Below are 21,426 nucleotides of genomic sequence, written 5' to 3'. Positions count from 1 at the left end.
TATTTTAATTAATATATATATATATACATTTATCAGAACCTATACATATTTTTAAAAAATATATAATATATATTGTATACTATATATATACACTATATGTATTACGATAATTATATCATGAAACAATTGAAATTTTAAATAAAATCCCAAAAGAGAATATGTGTTGACAACTGCACCTCTTTGTCCATTCAGACATAATTTTTCGTTCGATATTCAAGATGGATGGATTCTAAAAGTAAGACTGCTCTTGTGATGTTGAAGCATTTAGCTTTTCCTCAAGAATTGGATAAAACGTCGATAAAGTCGATCTTTATTCGAACTTGATATCCTTCGTCGTGAAGTTGAAATCTAGCTTGAAGTTGTCTTCGAATAGATTTGAATGGAAAATGGCTCCTCACTGCTGAGTTAAGCCAAATTGTAGTCATGTATGAATGCATTTTCAGATCAAGTATCCTTCTCCGTGAAGGTGAAACTTGGCCTGAAAACTTCAACTGGAAACTAGCTCATTGTCGCTTAGTTAAGCTAGATTGAAGTCCATTCTGAATTAGCTTTCGAACCCAATATCCTCCTTCGTGGAATTGAAATTGACTTCGAAAATATTTGACTTGAAAAGCCAAATTGTAATCATTTCTAAATGCACTCCTGGGTCAATTATCCTTTGCCGTGAAGTTGAAACATGGCTTGAAAAGTTAAACTAGAAACTAACTCATCGTTGTTGAGTTAAGCTAGGCCGTAGTCGATTCTGAATTGGCTTTCGAACTCAATATCATATGTCGTGGAGTTGAAATTGACTTCGAAAAGGTTTGACTATAAGATTGCTCCTCATCGTTGAGTTAGGCTAATTTGTAGTCAGTTCTGAATATGCTTCTGGGTCAAGTATCGTTCAATGTGAAATTGAAACTTGGCCTGAAAACTTCAACTGGAAACTAGCTCATCGACGCTGACCTAAGCTAGAATGTTGTTGATTTTAAATTGGCTTTCGAACCCAATATCCTCCATCATGGTGTTGAAATTAACTTTGAAAAGATTTGATTAGAAGATGGCTCATCGCACTGAGTTAAGCCAAATTGTAGTCAGCTCTGAATACGCTTCCGGGTCAAGTATCATTCGTTGTGTTTTTGAAACTTGGCTTGAAAACTTTAATTGGAAACTAGCTCCTTGTCGTTGAGTTAAGCCAAATCGCAGTCGATTTTGAGTATTTTTCTTGTCCAATTCAACTTGAAGACCTTGATTGAAAAATATCTTCTATCGTTGAGTTGAGATATGTTATGGATGACTCCTCCATCATGAGTTAAGTTGGTCCTGGGTGATTTGAGCTTGATATTTTTCGTCTTGAAGTTGAAATCTAACTCGAAATCTGGGCTGGGAAGTAGCTCTTCATCATTGAGTTAAATCACCATCAAATTTTGGGTTTTCGTAAAGTATCATTCATCGTGAAGTTGAAATTTGACTTGAAAACTTTGGTTTAAAGATACTATGTTGTGGATGACTCATCTATCGTGAGTTAAATAGATCTCAGGTACACTCTGATTTATAAAATTGTACATATATATGCATGTAATGAGTGCAATGTCCTTAGTGTTAACTTTATTGATCAACCAAATAATGCCAAGAGGAGGATGAATTGGCCTTTAAAAATCTTTATGGTGAAAGTAACCGAAAATTGAAATTTTGCACAATGAATTAAGAGTGGTTTAACTTTCTAAATAGAGTATACATCCACTACCTTAGCATCCACACTAAGAATTTCTCAAATCCACTAGATTTGTTAACCTTTGAGGACAAGGTGTAACCTTACAATGGCACACAAGGTTTATACCCCAAAACCTCTCTTACCCTCTCTCCACAAGAGATATTAGAAATTTAGCAAACAAAAGAAAACCTCACAAAGGTAAATGTGTTTGCAACTAATTAAGCACAAAACAAAACATTGATGTTGGTAGGTTGGTTTAATATTGTTCTTATTGACCTTGGGAAGCTTTGACCTTCAATTTATACATTCTCCATTAATTCTAGCCGTTTGAAGTTGTTGGAGATCATTATAGTTATTACCTACAACCAAAAACAACATTTAATGGACAAGTGATCAGTCATTTTTTAAACAATTTGACCATTGCAAGAAAGGGATCGATCATTTTCATCGAGGGATTGATCCTTTTGATAAAGGGATTGATCTTTTTCATCGAGGGATTGATCATTTTGATGAAGGGATTGATCTTTTTCCTCGAGAGATCAATCCTTTACGTAAAAGGATCAATCTTAAACCTACTGGAATCCAAGGGATCAATATTTTTTCAAGGGGAACGATCTTTTGGTAAAAGGGATCGATCCTTTTTGTAAATGATCGATCATTTGAGCCAAAAATGCTTGGAAACTCAACTTTAAAGTGCGAAAATGATTGAGTATGTTTTTGAAAAGGTTCGACTAAGTTGGAAAGTATTTAAAACATATTTTTTAAGTTAATTTGTACTTTGAATTATTTTTGATAAATTTTTGAAAAATTCGATTAAGTCCAAAACCAGTTTTACAAATTATTGTTATATCAAAATCTTAATTCAACAATCTCCCTCTTTTTGATATAACAAAACCTTTTGAAAAATTATTTTTAGAAAACACCCCCTTTAAAAATAATAAAACAATTTAAGAATTTATGAAAAATTTTAAGCTCAAATTTTAATTTTAAAAAATCATTTTTCATTTTATACTTACTTCTTCCCCTTTTTGTTATATCAAAAATAATGTACAATGTTAGTACAATATAACAAGGAGATAAAGGAATTAAAACAAGCTAGAATCAAGAATAATCATATTAAGGTACCAAAAGCATAAATATCCCAAAATATCAAATGCATATAAATTCAAATATCCAACATGAAAATCATCCAAATATCAAATCAACATAGGTTCATAATACCAAATATCCAAATGTAGCGAATTCTAAAAATCCAATAATAAAAATGATATGATATGCATGCATGAACTAAGATGGTGATGAAGGAGAGAATAAAATTTGTCAACCTGACGCTGGATCGCTCAAACCTCCTTAATCATACAAGCCTCAATAATATATTAACGATGCTCGATTGCATCAAATCAGGAGTCGACATCAGCTCAGAGAGAACCAAAAGACTAAAGCATCCTCACCTCAAAACCTCGAAAGAAATCTGTGAAAGGTGTCGGGTCTACATGAGTCACTCTCTCGAGCTCCTCACCAACATCGTCATCATAAGCCTCCTCCATATATTCTTCTGCATCATGGTTGTCATCCATATGCTCTTCATGGCGATTATGAAACCAATGCATCGATCCCTTGGGCACATTCGTATAACCAATCTTCGTCGTGGTTCCACGACCAATAGTCTTCTCATCAGAAGGGAACGTGCTGAGCTCGTGTGAGGTGTCGATGTCAAGAAGCTCAAACAAATGACTAAGGTATATCCTTTAGACAAGGTTCAATCAAGCCTTCAATTTGATAACACTCACGATATTATTGAATATCATGTTAGTAAGGTGAATCTTGATACCATGTTGAATGCAAAACATCCACCAATAGTCTCTCTCACGAACGATATATAATTTTATGCCACGAAAACAGATACAAAAAGAGACAATGAAATGGAGCAAACAATCGTTAAGGGAGAAAATAGTGGCTCTATTGTTTAGAAGGCACATTTTAGGAGGAAAAGGGACTAATTCATTGTCATTGCTGGTAAGAGGAAGGTCAAAAGTTTGGGCGATGAAGTCACGATAATGGTGATAGTGTGACCCATAAGTTAAGAATCAATGGTCCTATAAGTGATGCCATCATGAGGAGCATATGACACACAAGCATTTAAGTAAAATGCTCGAACCAAATATGGGTAGATAAGGCCATGAAAGTTTATAAAAGTAAAAAGTTTTATATCTTTCAAATTTTACTTGTTAGGAAAACCCAAATTGTTTAAAAATTCAAAATCAATTTTCGGGTTTCTTTAATTGATTGATATGAAAAGAATGAGTCAAAACACTCATGAGCTTTGGAGTTGAAAAAATGTTGGTTAATCCAAGAATCAATTTGAGTGTTGCTTGTGGATTATCCCTTTGAAGCCATAATTTTTCATTTTTGCATTTTGAAAAAAAATGAAGAGTGTTTTTGAACCAAAAAGAATGTTCAAGGATGCTAAAAAAAGATTTAGGAAGAATTAAAAACTGAAATTTGGGCAAGAAAATGGTGTTTGGCCGAATGATATTTGAAGGTGGTTTTGGTTGTGGAATTTTATCAAACACCTTGTGGGTGTAAGATAAAGATTTTATATTTTCTAAAAATTAATCAATGGGTAATACTCACTGCATCAAAACAATACTTTTTACATTGAATAAAATGTTCTCTAACCACCTAAATCAACCTAATTTCTTTAAATTTAAAAAATTAAAAACTTATAATCTTGAAAAATGCTTACCCAAAAGTTATTATTCATTCAAATTGATGTTATGATTCGTTGAAAGGACAAAAGAAAGTTGATTTTCACACTAAACCCAATTGCAATTGATTAAATTTCCAAAATTTGGTGAAAATTGGAGTTTGAGATGTTTTTAAGTGATTTACTTTGAAATAATGGCTTGGTGGGGTGAAATGCGGCTTAATAGTGTTAAAAAGGGCTCCCTTGACGAATTTGGCCTAAAGGGATTGATCAATAGTAAAAAATGATCGATCTTTTTGAAAAAAATAAATGGTTGTCCCTTTTTCCCATATATATGGGGTAAGGGGGAGGTAAGATAGTAGGCTACCCCCAACACCAGGTTGAGAGCAGCTTCCATAAGAGACCTCCGAATTATGAAATGCCCTCCGTGGGACTCGATCCCACGACCTCAAGGTTAAGAACCTTGTACTCTACCAACTGAGCTGGATGGTCATTTCGATCTTTTTGAAAAAGAGATCGATATTTTCTGAAAAATTACATTTTTTATTCTAAGGGCCAAATTGGATGATACTAGACTCGAATTTGATGCAACCTAAGTCATATTATTGATAGAAAATTAATTTTAATGAATTAGATGATACTAAATGTGCATCAATGTCAAATTGAAACATCAAATTATGAACATTTTTATTAGTGATCAATTTAGCCCATAATTTGCACAAATCAAGTTACACAAACATAAAATGGCTCTAAATATCCTAAACATGCATATTTTCAATTTTTGCTACATTAAAATCATATTCTCAAAATTAACATATATGATCAATAAAAAACATGAAGAACATGATTTTACAACAACAATCAAGTATTGCAAAATTAAGGGCAAAATCATCATTATATGCATGTAAGGCTAGAAAATTGCAACTCATGCAATAATAACTCCCCCTAACTAATTGAAATTAAGCACTATGTGGGGACACACAATCATACATATAAACAAATTAAATCATACAAAGCACAAAATTGCATGAAAATAATGACTTGTTACCACTTGAATAAAGGTCGATTTGTTAGGCCTCCCTTTTTTCAAGTGTCATTCCTTAGTGTGTTTTGGACCCTCCAAATGACTTGATATTGCTCACCATTACTCCTACACACCTACAAAATGAACTTGATCTTTGGTACCCAAATTGTTTTGGGTCCTTGATTGTTAGTTTCAATGCCTCTAGTTCCCTTAGGAACCTATACTTTTCTTATTTTATAAATTTTATTTCTTTATAGGACAAGTATTAGAATTATGGTCATGATAATGTCAATGTGAACATTTTGCCATTATTGACTTTGATGAATTGTTAGCAATTTCTTTTTCTTTTATTAAGCTATCAAGCTTAATTTTCAAATCAAAAATTTCTTTTTCAAAATTTTCATTTTTCAATTTTGAAAGCTTCAAATCCTTTTTCAAAATTTCATTTTTGCTTTTAAAATCCAATTTATTTTTCAAAAGAGAACCATTTTTCATTTTTAAATTTAGAAATTATTTTCTTATATTTGGAATTTATGGTCTTAAATTCCAAAATTAATTCATCATAAGCATCTTGTAGCTCATCAAAAGAATATGAATTTAATTTATTTGAGTTAGAAGATACTTTTGAATCTTCTTGGATAGTCAAAAGGCAAAGGTTGGCTACTTTATCCTCTTTATCATTGGTGATGTCCTCGTCGCACCAAGTAGCAACAATATCCTTCTTCTTTGGCTTAATTGATCCTTTCTTCTTTAATTGGGGACAATCATATTCCATATGTCTAGTTATTTGGCATTTAAAGTAGATTAGTAACCCTTTTTCTTGCTCGATTCATGTTTCACTTCATTTCCTTTAGAAGACATGAATCTTGTGATTGAAGAGTTTGACCTTTTATTCATCTTCATCCACCTCTTCACTTGAGTCTTTATTACTCTCATTGATGGATTTGAAGGTGATTCCCACCTTCTTTTTACTTGAGTCTTTATTACTCTCATTGGTAGATTTGAAGGTGATTCCCACATTCTTTTTATTGTTCTTCTCTTTTACTTCTTTATTCTTTTAGAGTTTCACCTTATAAGTGACTGATGATCCGACGAGCTCATCGAGGGTGTATCATTCCAAATTATTGACTTCTTCGATGGTGGTTGCTTTGCATTCCTAAGATGTACGCAATAAGGAAAACACCTTTCTCACTACTTCTTCAATGGGATAGACTTTTCCAAAGTTCTTAAACTCATTAATTATTGAAGTAAATCGATCAGATATTGTCTTTATGTCTTTATTGGGCTTCATCTTGAAGTTCTTGTAGTTGAGAGTGAGAATTTCAATCTTGGACTTCTTGACTTGGCTTGTTTGTTCATTGGTCACTTCCAACTTGTCTCATATCTTTTTAGCATTAGAGTATGAAGATACTCTACCATATTTTGTTTAGGTCAAGTGCAAAAAAGAGAATATGCATGGCTTTAGCGTTTAGTTGGGTGAGCTTCTTGTCTTTGTTAGTCCACTCTGACAGGTTTCTTAGAGGGTTAAGAGACCCATCTAAAATTGTATCTCAAACATCAAGATCAGTGGCTTGGATGAAAAAACTCATCATATTCTTCCAATAGGAGTAGTTGGCACTATTGAAGTAACGAGGCCTTGTGATAGAGTGAAAGTCCTTGATTTAGTATGAGCCGAAAGTCAAAGTCATTTTTGCGATTGAAAAGGAATTTGATAGAGCAATTCAAGGATCTTCACAAGGTTGTTAAACCTTCGACTGTAACCCACTTTGATACCAATTATTAGCTTTATCGATCAACCAAATAATGCCAAGAGAGGGTGAATTGGCCTTTAAAAATATTTATGGTGGAAGAAACTTAAAATTGAAATTTAGCATAAGGAATTTAGAGTGGTTCGACTTTCTAAACTAAAGTCTACATCCACTGCCTTAGCATTTACACTAAGGATTTCTCAAATCCACTAGGTTGCTAACCTTTAAAGAAAAGGTGTAACCTTACAATGACATACAAGGTTTATACCCCAAAACCTTGCTTACATTCTCCACAAGAGGGATTACAAATTTAACAAAAAAAAACCTCACAAGGGAAAATGTGTTTGCAGCTAATTAAGCACAAAACAAAACTTTGTTGTTTGTAGGTTGGTTTAATATTGTTTTTGTTGACATTGAGAAGCTTTAACCTTCAATTAATACCATCTTCATTAATTCTAGCCATTTGGAACCGTTGGGGATCATTATAACCATTACCTACAAGCAAAAACAACATTTAATGCACAAAAGGTCATTCATTTTTCAAATAATTTGACCATTGCAATAAAGGGAAAGAGATCAATCCTTTTAATTGAGGGATCAATCCTTTTGGTGAAGAGATCAATACCAAACCTAATAGAGTCCAAGGGATTGATCTTTTTCAAGGGGATCAATCTTTTGGTCAAAAGGATTGATCATTTTGGTAAAGGATCGATCCTTTGAGCCAAAAATGTTTGGAAACTCAACTTTAAAGCTTGAAAACGATCAAGTATGTTTTTAAAAAGGTTCAACTAAGTTGAAAAAAAAATAAAACATATTTTTCAAGTTAATTTGGACTTTGAATTATTTTTTCTATAAAGTTTTGACAAATCCGATTAAGTTCAAAATCAATTTTACAAATTATTGTTATATTAAAATCTTAATTGAACACTTAGGTATTTTTAAAATGAAAATATTTAATTTTTGAAGAGAAGTTTCGATCTTCTTCTGCTAATCTTGATATTCTTTCATCTTCAAAATTTCATGATGTCTTGTAAACGGCTTCAATTGTTGCGATTTATGGAGTCATGATTTCTTTGTGAATCAAAGAATTTATTTGGATATCATAAACCATTTATATGAGTGTGTCTTTGCCAATACTTGTCTTTTTTGAATTATTAGGGCTATCGAGATGAAACTCAAGCCATTACTATAAGTCTCGTATCAAAACCACTATAAGCCTCAAAGCACATGCACTTCTCAGAAAATTTCGTACAAGAATACACAATGATCTCTTTTCAAACTGAATAAATTTCTTATACTTAGGTTTAATGCAAGATGTGAAGGAAATTGGGGTTTTAAAGAAAATTTTATATTTTATTTATGAGTGAAAGGAATTTTTAACGAGTAAATGACATAGATTTGAAAAAAAAATCAGATAAGAGCAAAGTAGGCGCCCCAAATATCAATGATATAGATTCCTTTGAACTGATATATTGTAGGATGTCTTTAGCATAGCTTCTGTCGAAATGACCTCGAAGTGTGCAATTTTTTCCCAAATTATAAACATTTTCTATGATTTTTGATATCGTAGCTAAATATCTACCTGTATTCAATTTTGATTTGATGATGTAAGACTTTCTTATACATAAATACTAATTTGCTACTCAAGACGCCCTTTTCGAGTTTTCAACTTGAGACCCACTTTAGTTCCAAGACGCTCCTCAGTTTTCATATTAAACCCTCATTTATTTGTTTAATTAATTGTTTTTCATCTAGTTTTTTTTCTTTCTCTTCTTTTTGATCCATCTATACTTCACACTTGTGGGTTTTCACCCTAGAGGTCTTTCCTTTGACAATCTGGGTGTTCAAATTAGCTTTAGTTGATCAACAGTATGGTTTGAGATTGCTTCATTTGTGGGAATATTTGTATGTGCCCCTTTTTGCATTCTTTACTTGTTGGATTTGATGCTTCAATTTTTTTCGAGCACAAGTTACATCTTTTATTACTCTGGTCTTGATTCGAATCTTTAAACCTATTATACTAGGTCAACCTTACAGTGCTTTACCTTATCAGATTGGATTGTCTTTACCTGAGTAAGTATATCTTCTTTTGTCTTGCCCTCTAGTGTGGAGAGTCATTCTTGGTTATGGTTAAGAAAAATATTTAAGGCTTAAAGGGGGACATCAAGGGATATGATTTTATTTTTGTGTGAAATGGATAGAGAAACAAGGTTGTTCACCATTTATACATAAATATATTCGTGAAAGAAATATCCTCAGGGGAATAGATGTTCATAATTAATCTTTTATTAAAAAAATCATTAATTCATGATGATTCTTTTTTTTTTTTTAATTTGTTTCTTACCCCATCATCTAAGCTTATTCTTCTCATCTTGTCTCTTTGTTAGATGTTATTCGGGTGGTGCAACGTGAAGGTCTCCATGTCAATGTTGGATTTTAATGTGGTAGAAGAGAATTGTCTCAGGTCGATTTAAATAAATCTTCAGATCAGAGTCATTGTCATCCATACCATTAATATCTAGAGACATAAAGAAAAGTAAGGGCAAAATATGTATATATGTATATGCGAGTGAGACTATCTCACATATGAAGTAGAAACAAATATATATATATATATGCACAAAGAATCGAGAAAATGATTGGTAAAAATGTTTGCCAAATGAAAAATATGGAATGCATCTTTTATTGAAACTAGATATAATGCATTTTATTTACTCTGATAAAAGATCACCTATTACCTCGGGTATAAGAAAATAGGGAGAGTTTTATTATTACTACGAAAGATATTTATAAATTGTTGACAGTTCTTCAACAATCTAGTTGTTGAGAATGATTCCCGATAGTAATAAAAAGATACCAGATTGATCAACCTCTTTAGTATAATCCTTTGTTATGTCGTTAACTCTTGTTTCCCCGTGATTAGTACGTTATGCCACATTGGTGTCTTTTGAATCATTGAAGTGAATGTTATTTTTGTTTCGCAACCTTTGGAAGATCCTTTTAAAGGCGGGATAGTTTTCGATGGAATACTTTGAAACACCATCATAATATTTACAATGTACGCTCTTATCGTACCACCTAGGGTATGATGGTTTTAGGGGATCCACTATGGTTTTAGGGTATCCATTATATAAGGAAATACCATATGTGTATCATAGAGCTGTTGAAATAGCTCCTGATACATCAACGGAATAGGGTCAAATTGTTTTGGAGGAATCAATGATGTGATGTTGTTAAATGCGATCGAGAGACAATAACGCCATTTCTAGAACCATAGGTGCTCACATTATTAATCTTTCCTTCTTTATCCTTTGGGGTTAGTCTCTTATGAGATTCACTCCCTCGATCTTTCCTTGTTTGATGGCTATTTTTACCATTTCACTGACCATCACAATATTAATGAAGCATCAGGAGGTGATTGCGATCAAATATCCAATGAAATGAGCCTTCAAGGTGTGCACAAAGAGTTTCATCATCTCCTTTTCATCCAAGGGAAGATGAACCTACACAACCACATCTTTCCATCATTGTGCGTACTATCAAAAACGTTCATTAACCTTCATCTCTATACACTACAACATAACCCGATCGGATCGTATGTCATTCACGTACTTGTTTTGTTCCAGGAAAGACCTAACGAGGTCCCTCCATGACCAAATGTGAACTCGATTTAGCTGGTTGTATCAACGAATCAATGAACTCATCAAACTCTCTTGGAATAAGTGGTTCAGAAGTTGGTCATTTCTAACATGTCTTATCATTTGTCTATAAAACACTATGATATGAGCATAGGGACATATATTCCTACCAAACTTTTCAAAGTCCAAGACTTTGAATTTTGGGCACATGATCATATCTAAAACCAGACTCAGTTTTATAACATTAATTCCATAGGGATTGTCTTATCCCTTCACAGTCCTCATTTGGTCCTCCAAATGTTTGATTTTCTCTTCCATGTTTTTGGACTTGTCCTCCTCTTCAATGTCTAAGATGCGATAGTTTTTTGGATCATTTAGAGGGTTCTCTAGTGAAACCTACAACTTTACAGCAGAAGACTTTCTTATGTACCCCTGTAAATTTCTGGGCATGATTACTAGTTTCGATGGTGGTGGCTACACCACTACTTCAGATCCCCCTACCCTATGGATGTTTACAAAGTTCAAGCATGCCAACCTGGCCATAATCTGATCAACCAAACTACTATGGTTCTTAATAATTGTGTCAATGGTATCCTTATGGTTCTCCCTTATTATGTTTTCCAGATCCTTTTGCAGCTTGGCAAAGTTTTCCATAATCTTCTTAAGTTTGGCTTCCATTTTTTATTTGAGTTGGGCATTATGTGGATGTGGTAGGTCTAATGCTTTTTCCATTTTTTGAATAAAATAATCTTTATTAGTCCCTTAAGTTTTAATAATGAATTTATAGTAAAGAGTTAGTTGAATTAAAATGCAAAATGCATGATGAATGCATGAAGATTTTGAGGCATTAACATAAAAAGTGCATGTCAAAATAGAATAGTCTTCATTGAGACAAAATTGTTATTACAAGGAGACCAAAAATATTTTAGAGGTATACTTGAGTTGGATCCTCTAAACTCTTGACAACTTTAAACTGGTTGACAAGTCTCTTTGCTTCATTGGTGACTAGTTGGATGCCCTGTCTCACTGCCACAACTTATCTATACAAGTGATGAGCTGTCATGTGAACTTGATCTAGGAACTCTTGGGTGACTACATCTCTTGCTGTCATGTGAACTTGATCTAGGAACTCTTGGGTCACTGCATCTCTTACATTTACTTTAGTTGGGCCCGTTCCCATCGAAAGTGCTACTACCGTCTTATGAGAATGTCTGAAGTTCCCTTACTATCTTCTTGTACGCTTTCATGACACTATATTTTTTTTGGGACTTCACGTTCAATTGTTTCTTTCTCTAACCTCATCATCTTTATTTGGTTTGAAATAGACTCGACCTGTCTGGATTGTTTTGTAGTGCACAAAATTCGTGTTTCCCTCAGTAATGGACATCATGTCTTCACTTGTACTATGGTTTTCAAAATAGTTCCAATACTCGTATTTAAAGCCTCTCCCATTCTTACTGAGTATTTTTGCTTCCTCTCGCTATTTTTCTCGCCCCACATGCTTCGCAACTCCTGAATGTCGTTATGCTTGATCAAAGTGTAGTCAGCTAACTCTTGACACGTAGTTGTCTTGCAGACTGTCTACTTTCTCCTTCTGAGTCTTCTCACACCACAGTTGTACTTCCGTGTTTTTGGCCTCTTGCATCACAACCCTTTTTTCCATTAACAAAAACTACTCAAAATTCGACGAACACTTCGTGGATCAGCTCATCTTATGAAATGATGCAAATAATAATAAATAAAAAAGAAAAGAAAATAAGTTAGTACGGTGAATTTAATAATTAAGGAAAATATTATAACAATTTCTACCCACATGATATCTATCCCACATACTTTTGTTCCTACTCAATCATGATTTCTATCTCGCATGCTTTTCGATCGAAAAATACTACCCACGTGAATTTCTTAATAGCATGCTTCTAATGGTAAAATAAAAGTAGGAAATAAAGAAAAAACTATCCTAGGTTTTGTATGTGGTTTTGGGGTAGGCTCTAATCTTTATCGCAAGAAGGTTTTATTCTATAAAAAAACATGAGTTCTGCTTGCTAGTGCCCTCTTAGGCCTACCAAAACCTCGATCTTAAACCCATCACAGGCTTATACGAATTGAGTTACCTATATTTATGCGAGGAATTAATTCCCATAAAGACATAAGGTATATGAACCTCGAATGCTAATTACTAGACTCGTGCAGAGAATAAATTCTCATGAATGTGTCACTTTCACCCCATTTAAAATGTTAGAGCTCAGGTATAAAAGTTTGAGAAATGAATTTTTAAAAAAATATGAAACATTAAGAGCACACATTAGTATCACTATCAATCTGTCGGACCACGATCACTCTCTAAAAAAAGCTCTCAACTTCCTCTCCCATTCAAGCACACAGTCACTGTCAACTTACCGGACCACTGCTTGTCGTTGCTCCAGCCAACACCCGTGGTGGTCGGGGCACCCTAAAGACCATTGTTTGAAAGTCATTTCCACCCTAAAGTCAATCCTACCAGCCAAATCACTGTATAACCACCCCATCAACATAGGTTTATACAAAAATATTTTCTCTTTACCTCTTTTCAACGATATTGTTTGTTTCCCGATGATTGTTGGCTCTCTTCGACGACGAGAATGATAAAATATAAGTGTACTCCTCTTCTCTCTTTTCTCAATTTTATGTATCTGTTTTTTTCAAATGATTTTGCTCATGCAAAGCTCTCTCTTTTCTCTTCAATTTTGTAGGAATGTATAGAGGCCTTATGGTGACTTGTTTTCTTTCAAAAACCGATGATATCTCACCATTTACTTCATCCCTAAATCGACAGGATTGATAGCTCGGGAAATGATAATTTCCCTGTTGACTTGATTTTGATTTGCATGTTTACTCTTGTTTCGAATTTGATGATTGTTTTTGTCGCTACCCTTTTCAATTGGGTTGACTTGCATGTTGTTTAGTTGCCAACTTTGGTTTGGTTTTGTTGCCTTGCTTGGATTTGGTCGATTTGTCACCTATTTGGAAGATTTGATTCTGATGTTTCTTTCCAAAAATGGTTTGAAACATTATGAAAATAAACCTTTCCAAAAATGATTCAAAACATTCTAATGTCTAGTTGTTATTTTTGGTTTGGTTTTGTGTATGTGAGGACCACACGTCATTCTCTCGTCGTTCGATGATGCTTGATGGCTTTGGATTTACTTTTGGTCGTTGGATCAAAGGGCCAGATCCCCAGCTTCGATTGATATGCTTGCTAGTGTTTGGAAACCCTAGCTGATGGGCATTATGAACCATTGATCACTCTTATGATCTAACGACCTAGATAAAGGCAGTGCATGAACTAAGGGTGCGTTTGGTTCACGGAATGTAAGATTATCAGTTGGAATAAAAGATTACCATGGAATAGGATTACTGGGAATGTTGTATTTTGGTTGATTTAGCAGGAATGTAAGATTACCGTGTTTGGTTAAAAGAATAAAAGATTATTGGAATGTATATTTGACCAAATTGTCCTTATTATATATATATTTGTATAATATTACAAATTGTAAAATATTTATATATTTTCTTTAAAAAATTAAATTCATAATATTTATATATATATTTTACAAAATTAAAAATATAAAAAAGGTTTAATGAAAGGTTAAAATTTTATTTTAACCCATGAACTTCATATAAAATTTTAATTATAGACTTTTTTTGTAAATCTAAAATAATTTAAGGATAAATTTGTAATTTAACCTTCGTAGAATTTTTATTATTCAATGACAGAAGAATGATATTTTTTAAAAATAAAATAAAAATTTAAGGGCATTTTAGTCCAAAATATCGGTAATGTTACAATACATAAGGGAATGGAGGTAATGACATTCCCGGTAATATAACCCAAAAAATCCACTATTAGTAATAAAACATTACCAGGAATGACATTCCCGGTCAAACCAAACGGGGGAATGTGGATTCCATTTCTAGGGGAATCCCACATTCCCCCATCCAAACGCCCCCTAAGTATAAAATCCTAGCTCTCTTGGATTAGGTTAGCTTGCAAAACTGAGTCAGATGTGCTTGTTGGGACTTAATGGACTTTGACTTTGGCTTTACAAATTAGGTCTTGTTGGGCTGATGGGCATTGTAAACCATTTATCACTCTTATGATCTAATGACCTATATAAAGACGGTGCATGGGCTAAGTATAAAATCCTAGCTCTCTTGGATTAGGTTAGCTTGCAAAATTGGGTTAGATATGCTTGTTGGGACTCTAATGGACTTTGACTTTGGCTTTACAAATTGGGTCTTGTTGGATTGATGGGCATGAACTTTGAACTCGAGCTTTAAATTAAATTTTGATTGAACCTGAAAATTAAAATTAAAAAAAATATTAATATAAAATATAATTAATAATATATAATATACTAATATATATTTCTATATACTATAATATTTTAAATAGTATATAATATATATATTTTGAAATAATATAATATATATCCACTATATATATAAAACAATTGATATTTAAAATAAAATTTCGGACGAAAATAGGTGTTTACACTAACCATATAATTATGTCTTTTTTCATGAAAAAGTAATTATGTCTTAATAAAAAATATAATTTTATAAATTATAAGTTGAACATATTATAGGATAATATAATAAAGTTTAAAATTATAATTTAGACTCCAAAAATCACTTTTAAAACACAAAAGTTAAATTTTTTTATTTTTTTAAAAAATGTTTTTCAAATGTAAATTTCTTTAAAAGTTACTTGTTTAGTATTTACTTATAGCTCCAAATTCTGACTATAAAAATAATTTTCAAAAGAATAAAATCTGATCTTCAAAACGCACAATTCGACAACCCTTACACAGAATTGTAAACAAATTCTAATCATGGAAACAATACAAAAACAGTATGAATGAAAGCATTATTGCTATGATTAGTACAATCATAATTCTGAAAAAGATATTTTGGGTTCAATTGGAATTATTGCAATGTGTAGTACAATAATAGATATTAAATATTAAATGAATATATATATATATATATTTGCTGAATGAAAACAAATAATGCTTACAACCTGAAGACCTAAAGGCATCCAATAAGAAGTTATAGTATCTAATGACAATCTATAAACTTCATTACTTATTCAAGCCCTACATGCAAATACAAAAGCTTCTCATCATTAGGATTAATTAAATTATTATTCAGAATTAGAACCCATCAAGTAGAATAAATGATTAAAAGAAATATTATTTTTCGAGAGATTTTAATTCAAGCAATTGCATCTGTGTGTATGTTTTATCAATGATTAAAAAAGATTCTGAACATATACTATCTTATAATTACCTTAGACTATTAAAACTATACCTTAAACTATTAAAAAATATTATTCAGAATTTTTTTGAGCATCTACCCAACCTCACCTACTGGAAGAGTCGCTCATCATTTGTTTAATCTAAATTTTAAATATTTTCAGCTTGAAACTATCATCATAATAAAGGGGAGAAAAGCCTAATATATTCATAAAGTCATAGTCATTGCCACCCCCTTAAGTTGATTCAAATAATTGAGAGGAAAGTGTTGGAAATGATAAATATTATATTCAAACACATAGCCATCTTCCTTATAATTTAGGGTTTTGTTAATGTGAAAGGACTAAACTAGAAACAATAATTGTAATAATTTATATATATTTATATGATCTCATGTTTTTTTTTTGTATTTTACTATTTCTAGGGTTTCTTTTTTCATCTACTTCGGTTGTACTTCTCCTATACCTTAAATTGGCGGCATTAACACCAATCATATACACATATACGTGACTTATTTTAGGGTAAACCACATTTTATATTGTTGTATTTTAATTTTTATATTTAATTCACCACTAAACTATAAATTAATATGATTGTAGCACTAAACTTTAGTTTTACATGTAATTATACTACTAACCTATTAAGTGATAGACAATATGTTGAGGCAGATGATAGTTTCCGTTAACGTGATTGCATGTCTAAAATTATATCATTTTGGTGTGGTCATAATGATACTCAACTATGTCATTTTTAAGATTATATGAACTTTTAATTTATGTATCGATTTTGTCACTAAATTTTAAAACACTTTAATTTTAGGCACTAGACTTTTTTATCATCATCTTCAGTCAATCATAACCCGTAGTCGATCATCATTAATAGACCAAAACTGATAGTTTAAGTATTAAACGAGTAATTTACCAAAAAAAACTTAATCGCGTAATTTAAAAGATTGAAGAAATTAAAGGTTTTTTTTAACATTACACCTAATGAAAAAAGAAACTCTACCCCCATCCCCATGTACCTTTCTCAATAATAGAAGAAAGGACAAGCCTTTTTAGCCATTGGAAACCCTAATAATAAACCACTTCAAAGAGGAAACAAAAAACTTCATATCTACCATTTGATATATTTTAGTTTAAGAAAATTTCATTTGATAAAAAAAATCTACCATTTTCATTTTAGTGGCAAACTCATAAAAATCCAAAGCTTTTCAACAAGAAATCGCTTGGAATTTGAATTATTGAATGGCTGCTTTAAAGAACTTCCAATAAGCTACATCTCTCATCTCAGCAAAGGAACTAAACAATCAATACCTGAACTGTATACGAGTAGAATCGAATATTTTGTGATCTATCACGTCTCGTTTACGACCCTAATCAATACTAACAAATATTATTCTTTTAGTAACACTGAAAAAAAATTACCCCATTACATTAAAATTCTGGATTTTGCTGCAATAATAACAATGACAGTTGCTTGATTGCGTTTTTGCTTTTGGTTGCTCCATTTACTTTATCTTACCCTTTCAGTATAACATAAAAAAATACTGTTGTTTTCAGCATAGGTTTCATTTAACTCCGATAGCAAAATGGAAACAAAAACATATATTTTTTAAAATAAATAATGACCCGACGAATTTTTCCTATAAAAACCCAACTCTGCCTCTGTTCTTCTTCCCCATTCTCCTTCAGCTTCCTCTGTTTTTTGGCCTTTCAAAACTCTTCATTTTTTATTAGCTTACCTGGTTTTTGAACGGGTATGGTATCTATTCATTTGAAGCCTGTATCAATACGTTTTCATGTTCAACCATTCATTTTATTTTTATAATTTCAAAAGCTCTCTGCTTTCTGGGTTTTTGTTCATGAATATTGTTGATTTTCTTTGATGGGGAAGTTGGGATTTCTTTGATTCCATCCACAAGATTTTGCGGGTCTTTTTCTATGTTAAATTATCGCCACCTTTTAGCTCCCATACATCAAAATAGTTTTTTTTTTCTTTTTGGTTAAATAATCATTTCTTTTCAATCCCAAACTCTTTAAACTGTACCATTTTAGTTGTTTATTAAACACATTGCCTTCCTTTTAATCACTTTTAGTCCTTAATCATAGCTTTATGCCTTTTTTTGATCTTAAAATGGAACTTTTGAGCTTAGGCTTGATTTTAGTAAGTGGTTGTGGTTTATCCACTCATGAACTCATTGATTAAAGTCTTATCCAACTGCTTAGGATTGCTTGAATCTCATCCACTTATTAGGATTTTCTTCATGGTGGTTATCTGAGTCAATTGTGTGTCCTTAGTTTCACACAAGCAATGGGTAGATATTAAAATCAATTATTTATGTATTAAGCTTACTTGGACATCAATGTTAACTTCTTTCCAATGCTTATTTAAGGTCCTCTTGCTGGTTATTCCTTCCATCAAGTGAGGAAATGGAATTCGAGGACCGATTCCGACAAGCACCGATGCCGAAATTCGATTGCCTTCTCTTCGGTAAGCTGTTCTGCTTCGAAAACAAGAGGTTTAACATATGATGTAATGGCTGAAATGGATGTTTTGTTGAATTTGCAGATCTTGATGATACCCTTTATCCCCTTAGTTCTGGTCTTTCAAGAGAATGTGGCAAGAACATTAAAGGTTAGGATTTGTTCTGTGTTGCATGCATGGATGTTACTGTTTTTACTTTCAAAGATTTGAGTTTTTAAAATGAGATGTCCAATTTTTATTTTTCAGATTACATGGCTGAAAAGCTGGGGATAGAGAAGGACAGAATTGTTGAACTGTCCAATTTGTTGTACAAGAATTATGGGACAACAATGGCTGGCCTCAGGGTACTCTTTTTGCTTTGGCATGATGAAAAAATCTTAATATTTGATTAAATAATCCGTTTGATATTTATTTTTCTTTTGGAAATAATTTTGTGTTCATTTTTTATTTTGGATAAGACCCTTTCGCAAATGAAATTAATTAGACAACAAATGATCAACACTTCAAGATAGAGATATTTTTATCTTAAATTAAAAATTAGAGATCAAAATATTTAAATAATAATTATTTAATTAAACTTTAGAAATATATATATATATATATATATATATATATATATATATATATATATATATATATATATTTGCCTACATCTTTTCTCATCATACAAAGATGGAATGATTAACTGAAAATTTTTAATTTCCTTTTCAGGCGATTGGTTATTACTTTGACTATGATGAATACCACAGTTATGTTCATGGAAGACTCCCTTATGATAACTTGAAACCAGATCCTCAATTGAGGAACCTATTGCTCACTTTGCCTCTCAGAAAAATAGTAAGCATTTGAAACACTCAAAATTACTAAATTTTTTTATTGATATAATCTCATCCTTCGATATAATGTTCGTACTTTAAACATAACTCTAATTGTTTTGTCGGATTAGATTTTCACAAATGCAGACAAGGTGCATGCAGTTAAAGCTCTGATTAAACTAGGATTAGAAGACTGTTTCGAAGGGATTATCTGCTTCGAAACACTCAATCCTACACATAAAACCACAGTGTCCGATGATGAAGACGAACTTGAGTTTCTAGGAACAGCTGTTGCCAAACCAGGTGTCCTTAACAGCCCTGAAATTTTCAACATTATTGGCCATTTTGCAGATCCAAACCCAAGTGGAAGTTCAACATTACCCAAAACACCCATTGTCTGCAAGCCACAAGAATCTGCCATAGAGCTTGCCCTCAAGATTGCCAAAATCAACCCTCAAAGAACTGTATGATCACCTCTCTCCATGTTCTTCAAAAACATCAATGCCTTTTCAGTTTGAACAGTCGAATGATGTTACGTTTTTGTTGTTTCAGTTGTTCTTTGATGACAGTGTCCGCAACATCCAAGCGGGGAAACGTGTAGGCCTCCACACTGTGGTGGTGGGGACTTCACAGAGACCGAAAGGGGCAGATTATGCATTGGAAAGCATTCATAATATGAAGCAGGCATTACCTGAGCTTTGGGAGACCGACATGAAATCTGAAGTCGGTTACTCTGGACAAGTTGCAGTGGAGACATCTGTGACGGCTTAGATTATTATTCTATGTTGTTTATTACTTATGTTAATATTAATGAAGATGATAAGCGATCAATCATGTTGTCGGCTGGAATAAACATGGCCAATTTCTCTTTTAGACCATCTTACTCAAAAGTAAACTAAGACAACATTCTATCATATTAAAAACTATAATGATTTAAGTCTAAAAATTTAGTAACCTGATCATTAGAGATTAACTTAATGTTTTGATCCATTCATAACTACATCGTGCTGCTCGGTGGTCTACAAGGTAGTTACAAAGATTTGGTGGACAGGTTGATTCCTATTTTTCTTGATATGATCTTCCCTAATCAAAATGTTTTTGTAAAGGGGAGGAATATTGTGGATAACACTCTCTTGGCTCAAGAGATTGTGAAAGAGTATGCTGGGAAAACTCTTTCTCCTAGGATTGCACTCAAAACTAACTTGCTAAAGGCTTTTGATTTGTTAAATTGAAAGTTTATTCTTAATATTTTGGAGGTTATGGGATTAGAGTGGCAAACGAGTCATTTGAATCAGGTTCAGTTCAATTCATTTCGATTTAGACTTAATTCGAGTCAGATTTGGGTCAGGTCGGGTCATTTCGGGTTTCGGTTTTATTTGGGTTTATAATAAGTCAGATCGATTCAGGTATCAGGTTGGGTCAATATCGGATCGATTGATTTTGAGTTGGATCAATATCCGATCAGTTATTTTCGGTTTGTGTCAACTTTAGATCTTCAAGTCAATTCATGTTAAGTTGAATATAAGTCAAATCAAGTATATATATAATTATTGATATACTTTTGTAAAAAATGTGTCTTTTTTAGGCTTAAGGGCCACCTTTGCCCCCATAATGGACCTAATTTATCATTTTTTTCCCTTATCGTATTTTTGCATCAATTTAACCCTCGAAATTGTTTAATTGCATCATTCTATACCTTATCCTAAGTTGGGTGTAAGGTTTAGGGTTTACGATTTAGAAGTTATGGGGTTATGCTTTAGGGTTTAGGGTTTTAAGTTAGAGATAGGGTATAAAATGATGCAATCGAGTAACTTCGAGGACTAAATTGATGCAAAAATACGATAGGGGCTAAAGTGATAAATTGGGTCTACTACAAGGGCAAAAGTTACCCTTTTACCATTTAAAAAAAACTTATCATTTGTTTTCAATTTCATTCAAATTCAATTATCATTTACGCATTATAATTTAATTCAAGCTCGACCTATAAGATATGTTAGAGTTTGTGATATTGTTTTTT

General features: G+C 32.4%; 1 protein-coding gene across 1 annotated transcript; it reads left to right on the top strand.

Moving 5' to 3' along the window:
- The first annotated feature begins 17,735 nt into the window (after positions 1-17,735).
- On the top strand, positions 17,736-20,250 carry LOC120209516. The gene is made up of 7 exons (XM_039208508.1): positions 17,736-17,866; positions 18,503-18,600; positions 18,679-18,744; positions 18,841-18,938; positions 19,306-19,431; positions 19,541-19,873; positions 19,962-20,250. Exons 2-7 carry the CDS (start codon positions 18,540-18,542, stop codon positions 20,178-20,180), a joined length of 903 nt encoding a protein of 300 aa, XP_039064439.1. The 5' UTR covers positions 17,736-17,866; positions 18,503-18,539; the 3' UTR covers positions 20,181-20,250.
- The last annotated feature ends 1,176 nt before the right edge of the window (positions 20,251-21,426 follow it).

The sequence above is a fragment of the Hibiscus syriacus genome, unplaced genomic scaffold, assembly GCF_006381635.1.
Source record: "Hibiscus syriacus cultivar Baekdansim isolate YM2019G1 unplaced genomic scaffold, ASM638163v2 tig00019080_pilon, whole genome shotgun sequence".
Lineage (NCBI taxonomy): Eukaryota > Viridiplantae > Streptophyta > Magnoliopsida > Malvales > Malvaceae > Hibiscus > Hibiscus syriacus.
The sequence above is the reverse complement of the archived record's forward strand: the minus strand, read 5'-3'. Positions and strand labels throughout refer to the sequence as shown.